Source organism: Penicillium taxi (assembly GCF_028828555.1).
Source record: "Penicillium taxi strain IBT 34144 chromosome Unknown utg000005l_segment0_segment0, whole genome shotgun sequence".
NCBI classification, from domain to species: domain Eukaryota; kingdom Fungi; phylum Ascomycota; class Eurotiomycetes; order Eurotiales; family Aspergillaceae; genus Penicillium; species Penicillium taxi.
The window spans coordinates 4,691,393-4,709,608 of NW_026643207.1; the positions used below are offsets into that span (position 1 = coordinate 4,691,393).

General features: G+C 47.4%; 9 protein-coding genes across 9 annotated transcripts; 3 read left to right on the forward strand and 6 right to left on the reverse strand.

The window, feature by feature from the left end:
- Window positions 1-1,193: 1,193 nt before the first annotated feature.
- Window positions 1,194-4,344, reverse strand: N7495_009026 (mRNA transport regulator MTR10; the record flags this gene model as incomplete). Its single annotated transcript, XM_057211677.1, has 5 exons — window positions 1,194-1,282; window positions 1,336-1,866; window positions 1,935-4,008; window positions 4,074-4,166; window positions 4,219-4,344. The coding sequence occupies 5 exons, from the start codon at window positions 4,342-4,344 to the stop codon at window positions 1,194-1,196; spliced, it is 2,913 nt and encodes a 970-aa protein (XP_057061220.1).
- Window positions 4,345-4,619: 275 nt separating this feature from the next.
- On the forward strand, window positions 4,620-4,909 carry N7495_009027 (uncharacterized protein; the record flags this gene model as incomplete). Its single annotated transcript, XM_057211678.1, has 2 exons — window positions 4,620-4,748; window positions 4,808-4,909. The coding sequence occupies 2 exons, from the start codon at window positions 4,620-4,622 to the stop codon at window positions 4,907-4,909; spliced, it is 231 nt and encodes a 76-aa protein (XP_057061221.1).
- Window positions 4,910-5,082: 173 nt separating this feature from the next.
- On the reverse strand, window positions 5,083-5,882 carry N7495_009028 (5-formyltetrahydrofolate cyclo-ligase; the record flags this gene model as incomplete). The annotated part of the gene is made up of 3 exons (XM_057211679.1): window positions 5,083-5,198; window positions 5,315-5,743; window positions 5,795-5,882. 3 exons carry the CDS (start codon window positions 5,880-5,882, stop codon window positions 5,083-5,085), a joined length of 633 nt encoding a protein of 210 aa, XP_057061222.1.
- A 182-nt stretch (window positions 5,883-6,064) lies between these two features.
- Window positions 6,065-6,906, forward strand: N7495_009029 (Protein r.t1.c1; the record flags this gene model as incomplete). The annotated part of the gene is made up of 4 exons (XM_057211680.1): window positions 6,065-6,175; window positions 6,223-6,337; window positions 6,398-6,576; window positions 6,625-6,906. 4 exons carry the CDS (start codon window positions 6,065-6,067, stop codon window positions 6,904-6,906), a joined length of 687 nt encoding a protein of 228 aa, XP_057061223.1.
- A 153-nt stretch (window positions 6,907-7,059) lies between these two features.
- Window positions 7,060-7,677, reverse strand: N7495_009030 (uncharacterized protein; the record flags this gene model as incomplete). The annotated part of the gene is made up of 2 exons (XM_057211681.1): window positions 7,060-7,468; window positions 7,535-7,677. 2 exons carry the CDS (start codon window positions 7,675-7,677, stop codon window positions 7,060-7,062), a joined length of 552 nt encoding a protein of 183 aa, XP_057061224.1.
- A 268-nt stretch (window positions 7,678-7,945) lies between these two features.
- N7495_009031 (putative non-repetitive nucleoporin) lies at window positions 7,946-12,224 on the forward strand (the record flags this gene model as incomplete). The annotated part of the gene is made up of 4 exons (XM_057211682.1): window positions 7,946-8,219; window positions 8,292-10,727; window positions 10,786-11,558; window positions 11,613-12,224. The coding sequence occupies 4 exons, from the start codon at window positions 7,946-7,948 to the stop codon at window positions 12,222-12,224; spliced, it is 4,095 nt and encodes a 1,364-aa protein (XP_057061225.1).
- Window positions 12,225-12,534: 310 nt separating this feature from the next.
- N7495_009032 (uncharacterized protein) lies at window positions 12,535-14,352 on the reverse strand (the record flags this gene model as incomplete). The annotated part of the gene is made up of 5 exons (XM_057211683.1): window positions 12,535-13,061; window positions 13,197-13,473; window positions 13,565-14,029; window positions 14,051-14,178; window positions 14,262-14,352. The coding sequence occupies 5 exons, from the start codon at window positions 14,350-14,352 to the stop codon at window positions 12,535-12,537; spliced, it is 1,488 nt and encodes a 495-aa protein (XP_057061226.1).
- A 708-nt stretch (window positions 14,353-15,060) lies between these two features.
- On the reverse strand, window positions 15,061-15,770 carry N7495_009033 (uncharacterized protein; the record flags this gene model as incomplete). Its single annotated transcript, XM_057211684.1, has 2 exons — window positions 15,061-15,588; window positions 15,618-15,770. 2 exons carry the CDS (start codon window positions 15,768-15,770, stop codon window positions 15,061-15,063), a joined length of 681 nt encoding a protein of 226 aa, XP_057061227.1.
- Window positions 15,771-16,680: 910 nt separating this feature from the next.
- On the reverse strand, window positions 16,681-17,856 carry N7495_009034 (TauD/TfdA dioxygenase family protein; the record flags this gene model as incomplete). The annotated part of the gene is made up of 2 exons (XM_057211685.1): window positions 16,681-16,796; window positions 16,854-17,856. 2 exons carry the CDS (start codon window positions 17,854-17,856, stop codon window positions 16,681-16,683), a joined length of 1,119 nt encoding a protein of 372 aa, XP_057061228.1.
- Between the last annotated feature and the right edge of the window lie 360 nt (window positions 17,857-18,216).

The window sequence follows — 18,216 nt, forward strand, 5'->3', positions numbered from 1 at the left end:
TAGGACAAGGAGTTCGGTAGCGGGACTCTGGCATTTATCAGCTTTGTTTACATAGTACAGATACCTGAATTATAATGATTGATAGAGAGCAGTCTAAGTTCTCTCTCACTAGTCAGCTAGAAAGAATTGTTCCATCGTCAACAGAGAATGGGCGATATGGCGAGACGATCACCTGGGCAGATATAAAGATTGTTTTGATTCTCCATCACAACATCATCCTATCGACGTCTTAAACGGGGTCGTACACCCTCTCCTCAACCGCGCGTACTTTTGAGATAAGCTGAAATTGTTCACTTGGTGGATAGAGCTCCAAGATAGACTCTGGGATACATAGATAGCTCGTTTGAGCTGCCCTGAGGAATCCACTTACAACAAAGGGCTCCATGCCAGGAGGCTGCTTCATCAAGGTATTTAGATCTCCCGTGCACCAGTGTCTTGGACCAGTGCGATGAGGTCGAAATGGAGGACTTGGGAGTATCTCGGCACAATGAATTCGTAAATTGAGAGAGTCTATCTTTCATCTTACTTGACCTCGTCTCTTCTTATGGCGGTTCTCTTATTTCTGATCTCACCTCCCATGTTGCTGATTGCGGCTCTCTTGTTTCGAATTTCAGCTTTCTTCTTGTTGATCTCATCTTTGACGTTACTGAATTCATCTATCTTGTCCTCGATAATCCGTAATCAAGAAATAAGGCCCCATAAGGCAACTGAAACCCTGAAGACATGCATTGAGAGACGTTTCGAGGATCACTGTTCAGAGTTAGAATATCGTGACAGGAAACTTCGTAGATTAGTATTAAATGATAATTGACCTTTGAAGAATTAGTCGAATGAACTAGTACCTTATTCTAAGGTTCGCACTTGTAATGAAGGAGACTAAATTATCATTTTTTGCTGGAGACTTCGTCTCTGCTAGATGTGACCACTATTTACATTATTATCAATAAGATTTGGAAAAAAAAAATCCGTCTATTCATATGCTTCTACCGGTCATCACGGGACGTAACTAAATTTCTGACTGTCAAGTCAGCTAGAAAGAAGATAAAAATATTTGGTGATCAGAGGGCAACTAGTGTTGCCGTCTCTTGCAAAGGCCCCGGCGGTTTCCAAGGTTGCTTGTTTTTTGTTAGTCTCCATGGCGAAACCCTGCAAACACCAGAAAAGGTAGTCAAAATGTACATGTGCAGGAAGCTTCATCCGCTGAACCGGAAGCGAGTGGCCTCAAGACGGCCAAGTCCATCTCGGGGGGCAACATTGCGGCGGCGATAGGAGTTGGTGAAGTCTGTTGTTTATGTCAGAGTCAGAAGGAGAAGGGGAAATGAGTTAAAAGTTTACCTTGAAGCAAAGCACGAATTTTGCGCGTCTCGCCAGACTGCACCTTGTCTGAAATGCCCTTGAGCAACCGCTCAGCCTCACCAGCCTTCATGGAGCCGGCTGGCAACATCTGTAGAGTGGTTTGAATCCAAGCTCCTGTTTGCTGGGGAATCAACTCAAACATGTTCATGATAACCCCAGAAGCATCTGGGAAGCAGTCACCAGGGAAAGTGAACATCATGCCTGTAAAAGCGCGTTGCGCCAGAACCTGGCCCTGAGAGAGAATGAGAGCCTTCACAGCCTCCCGAACTTCGGGAGGGTTGACGTAAGGGGTTCCATCCACGCTGGAAAAATCGGAAGCCAAAGGCTTATCGAATGCGAAGCTGAAAAGGTCGCGGTAATAATGAAGGGTGGCAATAACAGGGTCAACCTGTTCCAAGGTGAGGGCAATGAGACCAGCTTCGAAGATAGGAATGGCCAAACTTGAACTGAGGCACTTCATGGGATAGTAGCGAACAGCGTCAGACGACAACCGGAAAAAATCCTCAATGACTGTGTCAAAAAATTAGCAAAAATCGACGAAAAAAGAAGAAAATCAGTAGTTTTAGTATGAATCTTACCATCGGGCAAATTCTGAGGAGGCAAATCATTTAGAATACGGAGGAAGGCGATTGCCTGCTGCTCATAGAATTGGTATACAGCATCGCTGGTGGCCGGGTCCACATACTCAGCACCAGCAGAGAATTCACGAACAACTGCGTCAGTGGTCCATAAGAAGCAACCTTCACGGGATGCCGCAAATCCATCGCTAATGCTTTGAGCTAGGATTGGTAGGAGTGGAATCATGGCAGTTCGGTAGGAAATAATCATGTAGCGCCAGCAACGGCACACGCGCTCTAAAATGGGAGTCGCGCTGGGGAAATTCAGAACAATTGTGGTCATTATGGGCAGGATCTCGCCACAGTATTTCACAGCAGGATTTTCTTGGCCTGGGGAAACAATGGGAGTCACCACTTGGACGAAAATTGTGATCAGAGCCAAGTGGTCGGCTACCGCTCGCTGGGTATCTTCGTCCTCGCGAGCCTTGTCAGCCAGGGTCATGATTCGTTGCATGATGGGATCGCAGAACATCTTGAATGATTCGTATATCTTTTCTAGAGGCTGCACAGCCACTACGGCCGCAACACCTTCTGTCACTTCTTCTTGACTGGTAGGCTTCAATTTGTCGAGTACGGACTCGAAGAAGGTATGCAGCTGGCCAATATGGCCACCTAGTAGCTTCTGGCAGTCGGTTCCGAGGAACTTGAATGCAAGTGCAGCCGCCTGAACTACTTCCGGCGAAGAGTGATGGAAGCCAGAGATAACGTAATTCAGTTGTGCCTCAAGAGTCTCCGGATGAACTGCCGTCCACTCAGTGTAACGAGCGAGGGCCATGATGGCCTGGAACCGCACCTTCTCCTGATTGGGAATCTGTACAATCAGGCTAATCAGCTGACTCAAGACAGTATTTTCTTCTGGATCAACCATTCGACCCATGGCCCGCAAGCCAAAGAGGGGTGCCTCCAGCTCTTGCCAGTGTGGAACATGATCGTCACTGGCCTGCGCCGCATACTTGCCCACCCATTGTTGGATTAGGTTATAAATCTTGGCAAGACAGTCGATAACACCGACAACAGCGCAGCAGTCCTTCAGCACGTCACCCATCGCATGGCGGAACCCACGGAACTTCTCTTCTTGCTCGCGATCACCGCCAAATAAGTCAGTCTCTCCGTCTTCGGGGCTGGGGAATTCCAAATGTTTGACCATAATATCCACCAGCTGCGAGTAAATATCTTGGAAATGCACGCGGGCCTCGGCATAGCGTTCAAGTGTGATGAACTGCTTAAGTTCATACCAGAAAAGAAAAGTCAAGGACACTGCTTCACGCTCCCAATCCCGAGCACTGCACTCAAGAACAGCCTCCACCAGACCTCGGAATTCTACTGGCATCCGGGCGATAAGAACTGCCCATGCCTCACCTGCCTCCGCGAACAGTCGTGTGATACCCTTGAAAGCCTCCAAGTCTTCCGCTTCGGCAGTTTCATGAATCTTAGGTCGAAGAGCCATCAATCGTGGATAGAGAGCTTGAATGACCGAGATTGACTCGGTGGTATCCTTGGTGTCTCGATAGAGTGTGCACATACAATCGACACCCTCGTCAAAAGATGCGTCATTTTCCAATGATTTCAAGATAACATCCATCAGAGGTGACTCGACAACTTGGGCGGCGGGGATTTCGCGGAGCCATGAGGTGATACAGTCCAAAAGACGGGGGTTGGTCGCAGCAGTGGGCGAAGATTGGGAGTACTGAATCATCAGCTGCAACACCTGTTCCGCATTGTCTTCCAGTAGTTCCCTCGTTCTTTCAATCAATTCGTCTTCACTGAGATTGATCTTACGACCTTCCGTTACCTCCTCGGGCAGAATTTTCAAAAATTCCAGCAAACAGTCGCCCGAGGCGCTACCCAATACCGAACCCACGGTGACCAACACGTCTTTCCAAGATAGCATCTGAATCGCCAGGCTTGCCAAGCAAACACATAGCTGAGTTTGAATGGGGCGTGGACCGGCGGAGTAAGAGACAAGAAGGTTGAGTATGGAATCGCGCAGCGCCACGACGGACAGTTCGGGGAGTTGGTCCAAATCGAACACAATCTGAGGCGAGTTAAGTCAGATGAGGATTCCTGCACGGCGCATAGAGAATGGTTTATAAAATCTACCTTTCCCTTCAATGTTGTTGCTGCGAATAGTTTAGCTTCCACCGGGGTGTCTGATGACTGTAATAAAGCGTGTGTCGCTGTCCATGCTTCGACCTGGAGGTGAATTGTTAATTAGTGAAATCAAATGGAGGAGATAGAAGCTTACAGATTTCTGGAACTTTTCCAGGAATTCATGGGCTTGCAGCTTCTCGGCCTTTGGCACGTTGCCTTGCATTGTCGCGACGGCCGCTAGGACCGGGGCAAATGCCTGCCCACTATCCTTGCTGGCCATTTTGGGGAATAAATTTGGAAAACAAAATGAAGGCTGAGCGAAGCAAAATCAGCACTGAAGAGTTGCAGAATGGAAAAAGTGATGAGAAGAGAAGGGAAATTGCAAATGAACTTTAAAGTGGGAAAGAGCCAAGGTGGGATGTTAGGTTTCTTGACAGGTGGTAATTGTATTACCGTATTTAAATCACGGGACGCAGAGCTTGACAACAACTTAAGGAAATTGGTGGTGCTCATCAACCCCATCTTCTCCCACCTTCTCACTCTCTAATTGCAACCATGGCTCCCACCAGCCGCAAGACATTGTTGGCTCCTATCCATTTCATTTTCTCAACTCTCCAGAAGGATAAGAAGGTTATTATTTGGCTTTACGATCAGATCCACTGTCGTATTGAGGGCAACCTCCGAGTAAGCACATTAATCCATTGTGTGCAAAGCTCCGATTAGCTAACTGGTGCGCTTTTTAGGGATTTGATGAATTCATGAACTTGGTCCTTGACAATGCCGTTGAGGTACGCCTGCCCACAAAGCTTGCAGAGGAGAAACGCCGGCCGCTGGGTGAGATTTAATCCAATTTATCGCATTTCCTTATGCCCCGTAAGGGAAAGTGATTAATTCATTTCAGAAGCTGACAATTTTATCCGCCAAAACAGGCCAGATTATGCTCCGTGGCGACAACGTCACTCTTATCCAACCCCTCTAGACACACCGATTTCCACCTTGTTTTGATATGATCGCCTTTCTACGACCTGCGATCCATGTATTGCCCATCCCCTACGACTATCGCATCAATGATCCAGTCATGCGCAACTACTGGAATATTTTCGGAGACTATTTGCTCCTGGAGTGCCAATGCCACTAGCAAACGGAGTTAGTTTTTTTGCTTCTTTATCTTTTTTTTTTGAATACGGGCAACGCGCAAAAAGCAGGGGTCAGAAATAATGAATTTCCTTTCACAGCTCTGGTTCTCTTACCTAGGAATGGCATAATCCTGCTTTGATTGGAATATCGCGTTAAGAAATGGTCATAATACCCTTTGCCATGACCTAGGCGACGGAATCCTCGGTCAAACGCCATGCCTGGCATAACAACCAGATCCAGTCCATCTTCGGTCAGACAGTTTCGGCGATCGACAACCTGTGTAGGCTGTAGTGAGGGGATCCCCCATTTATCTGGTTGTAGCGACTTGAACTCGGTTATCGATTCTAGTGATAGCATGTCCATAATAGACACCTTGTCTGACATGTGGATGTATGGAATGTACACCTTTTTACCACTCTTGAATGCATCTTCGACAATTCTGCTTGTGGAAAGCTCGCCGCTCGGCATAGAAAGGTAGACAGCGATGCTTTTCGCATTTTGGTATTCGGGTAGAGAGAGGAATTTGGCCGTAGCGATCCCAGCTGTGACAATGTCAATATCTCAATGTGGAATTGCAATTACTCAAAACTGACATTGATAGGCTATGGAGCTCGATGAGAGATTACTTAGAGTCAATCGCAACTGCTTACGCAGGTCGCGCTTAGCTGTCTGAGAAGCCATTGAGGGGTAGAGAGTAATGAGAAGTGAAGTTCCATTCCTGCCGATAATGATAAGAGTGGAACATAAGGACCGGCATGCTTGAGGCCTTGCTTAGTTCCCCACTTGAATGAAGGGGATTTCTTACCAAGGGATTTTGTCAGAAATGAATTTCCATTCTGGACATCTTCTTTCACACAGGCATCATGGTTCGGATTTGGTCTGTTTTAGTGACAACTACTGTTGTGACCGCGGTGACGGTGGATGAGCTGGTTGGTACTTGGACTACTAAGTCTCGCGATGTTTTGACTGGACCGGTATGTTATAAAAGAGTCAATTGAAAAGCAATTGCTAACCTGAAAAGGGATTCTATGATCCGCTGAACGACCGATTCATTGAACCAAACCTGACGGGTATCTCTTACTCTTTCGACGCGAGTGGGCACTATGAAGAGGCGTACTATAGGGCTTTGGCCAATCGTAAGTGTCGATGGAATCAACCAGTTGAATCAAAACTCATATATATATATATATTTATAGCCACTGAACCATCGTGTCCTACTGGGTTGATGCAGTGGCAGCATGGAACATACGAGTTATTTGCAGATGGATCTTTAATCCTCACCCCGATCACAGTTGATGGCCGCGAATTGCTGTCTGAGCCATGCAAAAAGAGCACTGCTAGCTATACTCGATACAACAACACGGAGAGATTCAAGGTATTCAATAATTTCTCCAGTTTCAAGAGGTAATGCTAACTGAAGCAGGGTCTCTCGATAATAGAGGATAGATACCACGGCATTCAACGACTTGACCTGACGCAAATTACAGGCAAGATCATGCAGCCTCTATACTTGTTCTCTCACTCTCCCAGAATGCTCCCCACCACGACCTTGAATCCTATGCCGGCGGCGTCTCACAAAAAGCGAGAATTGTCTGGATCTGGAATTCATCTGGTGATCAAGCAAGAGCTGATCAATCCAGATAGATGGTGGTGGTTGGGAGTGTTGATGACCTCTCTCGGTGGAGTGGCCTTCTTCTGTTCGTAACTTAGGACATGATTCTCGGCGTTCAAATGTTTTCTCTGGAGTACTGAATATTCTGCTGACTATAAAATCAATGTCAATTGCTTCCTGGTATGAATGGAGAGAATAGATCTATTGTACTGTTAACAAATATTATACAGGGAAGTTCACATCGTGCTACTTCCAAGCGGAGATAGTATCTTTGACAATCGCCGAAACCTCTTTGCCATCTACAGGCTTGCCTTCGAGGGATCCTCCCTTTCCAAAGAGCAGTTTAAGGACTTGTCCGATCTGTGGCTTCGTGCCAGCCGTTTTGAAAGGGGCAAGCTCTTGTGTAATCATCGCCTGCACTTCCTCAGTAGACAATGTCTCCACCTGGCCGGCATATTCCTCCAAAATTGTAATCTGTTGGTCTTCCTTCTCTTTCAGATCAGGCCTCTCGGCTTCAGCAAATTGCTGTGCAGCATCTTTAGCAGCTGCAGCCCGCTTACGGATGAGTGACAGAAGTTGGATGTCAGTCTGGATGGGAGAGGCAGTTTTGGCGGCATTATTGGTTTCAGAGATCAGAGCTCGAAGAACGTTCAATCTGAATAAGAAGTCAATAGAGATAAAAACAACAAACAAGAGAAAAAAAAACAAAGGAATTACATACCGTGGAGTGTCCTTAGCTCGCATGGCTGTCTTAAGATCGGTTCGCAAAGTCGTCATCAATGGCGGCAATACCGGACCAGAGGTGGAGTTCCATCGCACCAGGCGTAGAGAGGGCTTTGGGAATAGCCCTAAGGTTCTGAGCATAATGGAACAACAATTGAAGTGGAAGTACTCGAAGTGGAAGTGGAAGTGGTCCAAATAGTAGAAAGAAAAGCGGAAGACAATAGATGGTCTGTGCTTTCCCCGAATAGTCGACTTCTACTTTTCGCGAAAGCCATATAAATAACAGCTCGCTCCCTCTCGCCCCTACATAACTCCTACAAACTTCTTCCTTGATTATTCAGTCACTTTTCAAATCTCTGACTACAGCTTTCTCTCAAATTCCAGCGGGGGTTCCCCTCTCCTCGCCGCAATGTCTTATCCTGTTCTTCCCAACCTCGCGCCGGCAACACCACAGAGAGCTCTTCCAGGAGCTTATTTACAGACCCCAGCTGTCTCGAGACACACATCAGCCCAGTTGGGTCAACCCACACAGGCGCCTATACCGCAAACACCACTCCCAAAGCTGGCTCCAGCCATTTCGACACAGAATCAGAGCTTGAGTACCGAGGAACGCGGTGCAAAGACCGTCAACGATACATTGATCCAAGAATCGCGCTATCCAGACCTTGATAGTTATCTATCACGTAAGTCTATCAGATTATCTGAGCGTTTCAGCCCATGAGATTGATTCGATACTGACTACATGCGCGCAATAGAGGGATTCTCGTCCGAATATGACATTCCGACATCACAATCATGGGTCCCTTTTCAGAAGGTCAAAATGTACAGCATTCCCGATCAAATTTTTGATCAATACAATCGCGCCCAGGTTTCGACCAGTATGGGTTTGTTCGCTGAGTTGAATCATGCTTGGGTCGCCATTGACAACGCTCTCTACATCTGGGACTTCACCCATCCCAACCCTCAATTGGTCGGATTTGAGGAGCAGCCCAATAGTATCAACTCCGTTAAGTTGGTGAAACCGCGCCCTGGAGTCTTTCTCCCTGCCATCACTCATTTGCTGGTAGTTTCAACGACTGCGGAGGTGATTCTGCTGGGTATGGGTTGCGAGCCCATGGTTAATGGTGGAATTTCGGTGTCCTTGTACCAGACAGGAATGACTGTCGCGATTCGCGGACTAGATATCCACGTATTTGCATCGTCTGAGTCTGGCCGTATCTTTTTCGCTGGCTCGTCTGACAATGACGTCTACGAACTAACATACCAACAAGAGGAGCGTTGGTTCCAGGGCCGATGCGCCAAGATCAACCACACTAGTTCACGGTTAAATGCCTTTGCGCCATCGTTAAGCTTTACCAACCTGACCCAGCGATCTATGGAGCATGTCGAGCAGATGGTAATTGATGATAGCCGCAACTACCTGTACACACTGTCATCCGAATCCACGATACGTGTTTTTCATCTGAAGCAAGACGGCACTATGCAATTGTCAATCACCAAGCAAGCCCTGGATATCTACTCCAACATTGGACATATTATTCCATCCAATGAAACATTGAACCCGAAAGTGAAGATTGTATCTATCAGTCCTATTCCTGCGGCTGAAGCATCACGGTATCATCTTGTTGCCACCACAGCTACTGGATATCGCATTTACCTGAGTGCTACCGCAGCATACAGCTGGTCTGGTGCGTCGAACGTCGTTAATGCTCCCACCAGTATGCAAGCCCAACATGTGAAAACACCCCCCGTTGAAAACGCCGTCGACATGGGCTTCCCTCAATTCCAGCCCACTGGGAGCAGACTCCCAATCCGATCTTTAGCGCCCACCCATATGGCTGCCCGGTTCCCCCCCGGTTATTTCTTTTGTTTCACTTGCAAGGACGCTACACAAAAGATCGACAGTCTGTTCATTTCAGCTCCTGATTCCGGCCGTGTGGCTCGTTTCTCAGAGCTCCAGAATCTGGAGAAGAAAGGTGAATCCGCTACTTGGGTGAGCCTGGGCGGCCGTGTGGAAGACATTGGACTCTGCTCGAAGCCTCTTCCTGCCGTTTCAGGTGGATTCGGTAACGAAATGGCTATTCAGTTTGATCAACCCGCTGCTGAGGTTGCTATCCTGACCAACACTGGAGTCCACGTCATCAGACGCCGACGTTTGGTTGACGTGTTTGCGTCCTTAGTGCGCGGCGGTGGTAATAGCGAAGATGGTCTTGACGGTGAAGTAAAGACATTTATGCGTTGCTACGGCCGGAACGAGATGATGGCTACTTCTCTTGCAGTTGCTTGCGGTCAGGGTGTCGAGATCTCTCCTGACCAGCGATTGACTAAGATAGTCGACCCGGATGTTCTTGAATTTGCTCGCAAAGTCTTCATCGACTTTGGTGGACGGCCTCAGTCAGATGACGATAATATGGTCGACAAGACAATCGACGACGTTAAGCCATCGTCCCGACACAACGGTACTGCTTTGTATATCTCACGTCTTCTCCGGTCGATTTGGAAGAAGGAAATTGCCACGATTGGCAAGGGATCTAATGGTGCGATGACAGTTTCCTCCTCGATAGCTGCTGCTAAGCTCCAAACCATTCAACATGATCTTTCGTCTTTGAAAGAGTTTTTCGATACCAACAAGAGCTTCATTGAAGGTTTGAATGGACCTGAAGCCTTAGCCCGCGTTTCTGGGAAGTCCGACCAAGTATCACTACAAGCAGAGCATCGAGCCATGCACTCGCTCACAAAGCTGGTGACGCATACCATCGAAGGAATTTCCTTCGTCTTGGTCCTTTTCGATGAGCGTGTGGATGAGATTGTGGCGACATTGCCAGACGTGTCAAAGCAGCGCTTCCTCCAGCTGACTTATGAAGAGCTTTTCAGCACCAGCAAGGGCCATGAAATCGCTAAGGAGCTGGTAAAAGGTATTGTAAATCGCAACATTGCCAAGGGATCTAATGTTGAGACTGTCGCCGACGCCCTGCGTCGCCGTTGCGGCAGCTTCTGCAGTGCCGAAGATGTCATGATTTTTAAGGCACAGGAGTTGCTCAAGCGTGCTACAGAGGCAGGCGCCAATACTGAACTGGGCCGCAATCTACTAAACGAAAGTTTGAACCTTTTCCAGAAGGTAGCGGACAGACTTCCCATGGACTATCTTGTCGCCGCCGTTGACAAGTTCATTACTAACCAATTCTTTGCTGGTACGTGTTTTTCCTTTTGGCCCCCTGCTTGCGATCTTACTAATGCTGGATATAACAGGTGCCATTGAACTGGCACTCAAAGTTGCCGAAAAATCAGACGGAGCCAATCTTGCGCTCTCTTGGATCATGGACGGCCGTCCCCAACAGGTTCATACCCCCATGGCATACCACGACAAACATCATCGACTCACGAATAGACAGGACCCCCGCAAAGAATACTTCCTTTTCCGCAAACAATGCTACGATTTGATCTTCAAAGTGACCATCGCTGTCGACAAGATCTCCGAGTCTGATCCCGGTTTCATTGATGGCCAACTAACCGCTGTCGCTAAACGCCGGAACGAAGCCTACGCTGTCGTCGCCGGTTCCTCGGATGAGGTGTTCCTAACAAGCCTGTATGACTGGTATCTCGAACAGGGTTGGAATGACCGCATCCTCTCGACGCAGTCTCCATATGTTGTCACTTATCTTGAGCGCAAGGCGCAAGATGATATTACCCATGCTGATCTACTTTGGTGCTACTATGCACAGGCACAGCGTTATTTCGATGCCGCTAAAGTTCAGCTATTGCTTGCCAAGAGCCAATTCCCCTTACCTCTTAGCCGTCGTATTGAATACCTGGGCCGCGCCCGTGCTAACGCATCCACCTTGACTCCAGATGTGGGACGCCAGGCCCGACAGCGCCTGCTCCAGGAAGTTTCAGAGCTCATCGACATTGCAAACATTCAAGATGATCTGCTACAGCGCCTTAAGGACGACGATCGCCTTACGCCAGAACGCAAGCGGGAAGTACTCGCCCACGTTGACGGAGCGGTGATGGAAATTAGCGAAGTAAGTGATTTTCTGAATTTCTTCCGTCAAAGTTCGATTCTAATCCCTCTCTAGCTTTTCAACCAATATGCTGATAGCGCAAGCTACTATGACATCTGCCTGCAAATCTTTTACATGGCCGATCATCGCAATGCTGCCGACATCAAGTCTACCTGGCAGCACCTGATCGAAGATACGCACGCCGCCACCGAAAATCGCGGCTCGCCCCAACCTTACGAGGCGGTCATCGAGAAAGTTCGCAGCCTAGGAAGCCGACTGCGAATGTCCGACACCGTATTCCCCATCCGTGAGCTCATTCCCATGTTAGAGCGCTATTCGCTCGAGCACCAACGCCACATTGTCCCATCGCACTGGATTGTGGATCTGTTCATGGACCTCGGTGTCCCACACGATGCGATCTTTGCCGTTCTTGAAGCCATGTACTACACAGATGAGGCACCTTTCCAGGGTTCTAACCGTCGCTTCATCGCCAGTGACCTTCTTTACCTGTGCGAGGTCTGGTTCCGCGAGAGTGTGCGCCTGGGAGGGTTTGCATTTGGATCTGATATTGTCGCCGAGAGAGTTATGGAGTCCCTCGACATCTTGCAGCAGGGCCAAGGTAACACACAAGAAATGGTTGAGCGTACTAAGAATCTGCAGCGCAGATTGGCTAATCTAATCCGTTGATTGGATTTTGTTATTTTTATGTTTCACTGGCTCAAAATGACGTCCAATCTACATTAATGCTTTCATAAGTAAGTCCATGTAGTTAATCGACGTTGATTGCTATGTAAATTACTGTTGGATTCTCCGGACAGTTTTGTCGTTTTATCAATAAAAGAAATTACGAGTTTGTATAGCCCAGGGCAAAGCTATCGAATTTTTCACTCTCTCAATTGGTATGGTGAATATTGTGGCCACTAATAATGCATTCTTTTTATCATGGGCAAGCAAAACTTAAAGAGAAGTCACAAAGGTCGTCAACTTGGGAACTCGATCAAAGCATCAGAGCGGTTCGATCTACAACGATTGTGTTGTGCTGGTCCCGGACTTCCAACTCACAGAACTCGTTGCTGAAGACTGCTCGCCAGAGCTTCGTCTCCGGCTTTTGGTAAGCCCGCCCCTGTGAGGTTCTGCAGTCTATAATCATCCAGTCTACAAGATGGTTTTTCTTGATCCAGTCACAGTACATGCCCCCGGGCTGAAATCTTTCGCAGTGTTCACTGAGTCTGTCGCCTTCACGCAGGATTTCTATACCCCATTTCATTGCTGCAAAGTGAAAGTCGATACGTCCTATCCCGTTAGGAGACCATTCACTGCTTATGTCTGCTGAATATCCAAGTACGGCGTGGGCCGAGCGATAAAACTCGTCTTGGTATGCGGCCTCGATAGGCCGCAACGCGGCTCCAACCCCAAAATGGCACGCTGCGGTTCTAAGATTATGACGAGAGAATTGCTGTAGTATTGCGGCTACTAGTTTCTCAATAGTCGGGAATTTAGCACAAGGAAATTGTCCGGGCGGATCTGCTAATTTGTACCGGGCAATTCTGTTTTTGTTTCACAGTTAGATCTGAACACAAGGCCTTGGAAGCCTATATGAAACGGAGGGAAACACTACTTACTTAGCATGGAGTTATGTTGGGAATACACAGATAATACTATCAGAGCGGTAGTCGACGAGTTCTGTATGGAGCCAGCCTTGCTGGTAGCACGTCTTTATTCCCTCCTTTTCCAAGTCCCTCTCGACACTACCCTCGATCAACACTTTGCGAAGTATCTCGGCTGCCGCAGGGGTCAGCTTCATCTGGTTGACAAATGAGCGCCGTAAAGGTGTCTTATCGAGAAACTTGAACGCTGCGTTATCCGAATCAAGCGTTACCCGGATGTCTCCCTCGGAGATATGCCCCTTGCCGCGGATCAGCTGTGACCGGAAGAACTAGATCGAGCAACAAACCGTTAGGTATGGCTCGTTCAGAGTGATTAGGACTTGAACTTTCCTCAGACAGCAGACAAATAAGAGCATCCACAGCTCCAGGGTGTCCGCTGGTGACACGAAAGAGATAGTTGCATGCGCCGCTATCGAGCTTCAAAATGGGGATTCTAGAGCAGACTCGGGCCAGGACATCGTCGAACTCGTCTCTTTTATAAAAGAGACCGACCCGCGCAGAAAATGGCTGATTCGAGGGAATAAGCGAAATCGTTTGCGCACTGCCAATAACGCCCTGCGGGCTGTAAGGATATTCAGACTCTGGGCCGCCAGTAGGGCTGCCGTATGCTGAAAACAGCGCAATACGCGGCCCCCAGTGTGCCATGGTCTGTGATTTAATCAGGCCCAACCAAAGTCCATGGTCTGAGAATGAATCTTGAGCGTTGTCAATTATCACAACAATATTTGCACGATGAAGGGTCTGAGGCGCGATGTCATACCCGGCACGATTCGCCTTTTCCGAGATAACCTCCGCATATGATCCTGAGCGCTGATCTGGAGTAGGCTAATGAGGGAAAAGAATCACTGGGATTTTGTGCTCGACGTAATGGTCGTAGAGAAGCCCTGCTAATGTCGTCTTTCCGGACGCTGGCGTTCCTCGCACATTTAAAACTTGGCCTTTGTCCAAAATCCTGCTGAGTTCCTCAACAGTTTCTGTGCGTGGACACCAAGATTTTTTCTCTGCATACTTCTCGTTAGCATTCAGTTACACTGTCGCAACAACTCGAAACGCATACCCATGTTTGAGTCTTTTGGTCCTGCTAGCCTTTGATTCTTGACGTATTCAAGAATCCAGCCGACATCCCGGTTTTGGGGATTGGAAATCATGCTTTTAGTTTCTATGGTATTTTGAAAGCGGCGCAGCGACTTTGGAAGGAGCAAATGTGATCACTGATAATTAACTATTATCACAGTTCTGGAACTGGCATAGTATGTAGTTCTCACCGCCTATAGGATCACTGCGGTCATTGGTTCTCAGAACCTTCTTTTGCATAATGTGGCAGTATTCTCGAGGATAAATTTGAATGGGAATCATCTCGATCTTGAAAAGAGCCTTAGAAAATGAACCATTAAGAATATTGAAGAGACAAAAGAAAAAAAACGTGGATTTTGTGGAGTTGTACAGAAAATCGTTTCTGATAGACCGACTCCCATCCTCCATGATCTTATCTTCGACTCCAGATGATTCCGAGTTTCGACGCGCCCTCTAATCCGGGCTTAAGTACCGTGGAATGAATCAGGAGATATGCCTCTAACTTGGTGTCGAGAACCAGGGCATAAATACAGTAATTGCCCGGGTAAAGTTGTGTAGTCTATTTTACCATTTGTTTGTATTTGCAAGTGGAATTGAATCTGAATATATATAAGAACTCATAGACCTTGCCTTTAGACCTATTTAGGACTAGCCTTGGTGAGAGCACGCTCGCCAGAAATAGTTGCGTGTGCTTGTATTATTTATAGACTCCGTGAGGGGAGAGATTCTCCATAAACAGATAGCCCCATCGGTGTTTGCATCTGCTGTTGTTGAGTTTGGGCCTAAAACCCACTCTTCATAGAAGGCCTGGGTGTGACTTGTTGGAACCGTTGATTGTTTTTTTCTCGAAAGTAAAGATCTCTCAGTGTAGAGAGCCTACTGACGGTGGCTTCATCGAGAATTGCGATCCGCCTACTGCCCAGAGCGATCATGGCTCGTCGGAGCATGGCCACAGGAGGCCCATGCCAGACCCTTGGGTAATCGATGGCGGCGTGGAGAAAAGCAGGGCCATGGAATTCTTTCAGAAATATAGGCCTATAGAGGCCGCCATTGTTTTTATAATCAGTACTGGAAGGGACCTGACGACGTGATCCAACTTCTGCGATACGGCGCTGTTGATCTTGAAGCTCAAATTCGATTAAAAAATCGAGATCTGTAGGGATTATGATGAGTCCCCGGTCGTGGTCTTCGTCGAAGTTTCCATGACACGACCGGCATAGCGGGATTTCTTTTGATACAGACTTGAGGCTAAAGGTTATCAGACCAGCGCTTTCCCAAAGAGCAACCTGTTCATTCATGTTACTCCTATTCTATTCACACTAGCTGCGAAAATACATACCTGGCAATCTTTCTTTCCGACGACATAAGCAATTTGTGGATCCATGCATTGGCATACCCAGCAGTGGGTTCCTGATAGTCTTTTGATTTCGTTTTGGATCGCGTTTGAAAATTCTGAGGAAACACGACTCTTTGAGATCGCATCTGAAGACATGGTTTGTCGTGGGGATCTCGAGGATCTCAGTAGAGGTATTAAGTTCTTCGCCATGATAATTGCTAGTTCATGATACAAGAAGGATCCAATAAATACTTACTGGGTTCAAGACGGAAATACTTCAGAAAGCTTCTTTGTCGAGATGAATAGACTCCAATATGGATGAACTAAATTTAACTATTGAACTAAAGACGCAACTATGACAATTTGGTTCTGCTCACTGCCGAAAAGATAATGATGATTATCGCATCACATGTCTATACATCCTGTACTATAGAACCAGAGACTCACGATGCGAAGGGATAAAACTAAACCCAATGAAGTAAACCACCGTACTTATCCGATATGGTGTATCTTGTCTATAAGATATCCCCCTTATCAAAGCTACTCCAGAGCGGGATGTTTATCCTTTGAAATATCAAGGCCATATCGAGCAGTTCCACTCCAGAGTTGGAACCGGAGACCGCAGGTCTTGACAGAATTATTCAGAGGCACCTACACTACGGGACCCGGTGGTCATATGTTTGATCAATTAAGCGATTGAAAGCCCAACATGATGGCAGAATCACTATGTTTCCATAATTACTTGCTACTTCATAGCTTCATAAAGTGGATATCTGAAATGAGTTGTCTACACACCCATCTATAGCTAACTTCAATATTATACTTCGTACCTGGATGATTTAGTGACGGACCACTGAATATCTTAAAGATCTTTGGAAACATCAATCTGAAGAATTCATTATCCTTCGACAATACCTATACGTGAATCAGGTGGAAAGGTATTCGGAGGTTCATGGATATAACGTAAATCATGGCATTAACTACAAACCGAAAGCAAGCAAAGCACTCTAACCGCAACGCCCCATTTTTGCAAATATATGAGCAAGTCTATAATTTGTTCACCACTTCAACCCTCATACTCGTCATAAACCGGGATAGGTTTCTCGCCCAGCGCACACAGCCGGAAGATATGGCGTGCTTTGGCGCCATATTCCTCATCTAGGTAGTCGACAATAGCAGAGTCTGTATTTTCGCATGTTAGTAAGAGATTACTTTTGAGGAATTTCGATCTTGACTCACGCGTTGTAGACCGGTTATCGAACATGACAATAGTTCTCGGCTGCCACCGCACTCTAGCTTGGAAATCATGCCCAGTCACAATATGGTTCATCAGAAAGTCCAACATCCACCTCGTCTCCGGTTCCTTCATGCCTTGTATCTTTGTAATGAACTCCGCGTTGACGAAGAGACACTTTTCGCCTGTGACTGGGTGCACGCGCACAAGTGGGTGGATTGTGTCGACAGGGTCTTTGCGGACTAAACCGCCAACTAGCTGCGTGTGTTTGATCATTTTCGCGGACGAATGCACTGTCTTCAGCGTGTCCAGGAATGAGCGCAGTGTCGGTGAGAGACGCTTATATGCAGCGTCCGTTGCGGCGAAGACGGTGTCACCGCCTACTTCGGGTCCTTGGAGAAGACCTAACATTACGTAGCCGGGTGGTTGGATCTCGTAGCTGACGTCTTGGTGCCAGAGGGTTGTTGTAGTACGCTGTTCCAGGAAGCGGGCTATTTCCTCCCTGTTTCCGTCGCGGTGGATAACGTGGAAGGCGGGGTGGTTGCGGATTGAACCTGAGACAGGCTGGTAGTTTGGTTTACCGAAGTAGCTCATAAATGCTTCTTGCTCTGCTGGGCCTGCGTCTATGAGATCCTGGTCTGGGAATGCGACAACTTTGCGCTGCGAGATCAGCAGGGCTAGTTCATCCTTTGCTGCGTCGGAGAGTCGGTTTAGTTGAACTCCTTCTACTACGCTGCCGATTGAGGGCTGGATGTGGTCGACTTTAACACCTGGTGTGAGGAGGTTGCGCATGCTTCGGTCTTTCACGCGCAGGGCTGGATCGTTGTATTTGAATTCTTGGAGTGGTTCGAACCAGATTGGGTCCCAATTTGGTAAGTATTCTGGGTACGGAGTGTTGATCTTGGATTGCTTTTCCACGTCAACGTATGGGATGTTGATATCATAGCTGATTGGGATTTCAGGCTTGTGGCCATTGATGGCTTTGCGTAGAGGGGCAGAGGAGGGCATCTTTGCAAGGATTCCAGGGATTACAGGAATTCCAATGACGATGGGGAAGGCACTATATTAAGACTATATAGTAAGAAGCTAAAAAGAAAATAGAAGGGGGAAAACCCTTCTTTATATACGTGGACTTATTACGGACGTCGGGGCTAACTTACAGATCTATGAATCCCATCGAGATTGATACATCTGCCGAGCACGGAGCAGTTCATAGCTGCATAGTCCAAACACTAGCTCTTGAGCCCCCTTCATCGCCGGGAAATCCTTTGCCAGACAAGCGGTCAACAAGAAATAAAATAGAAAATGGAAAATAGACGGACATCCCGGGGCATTCCGACTAGATCAATTCGTGTTCCCATTGAGTGG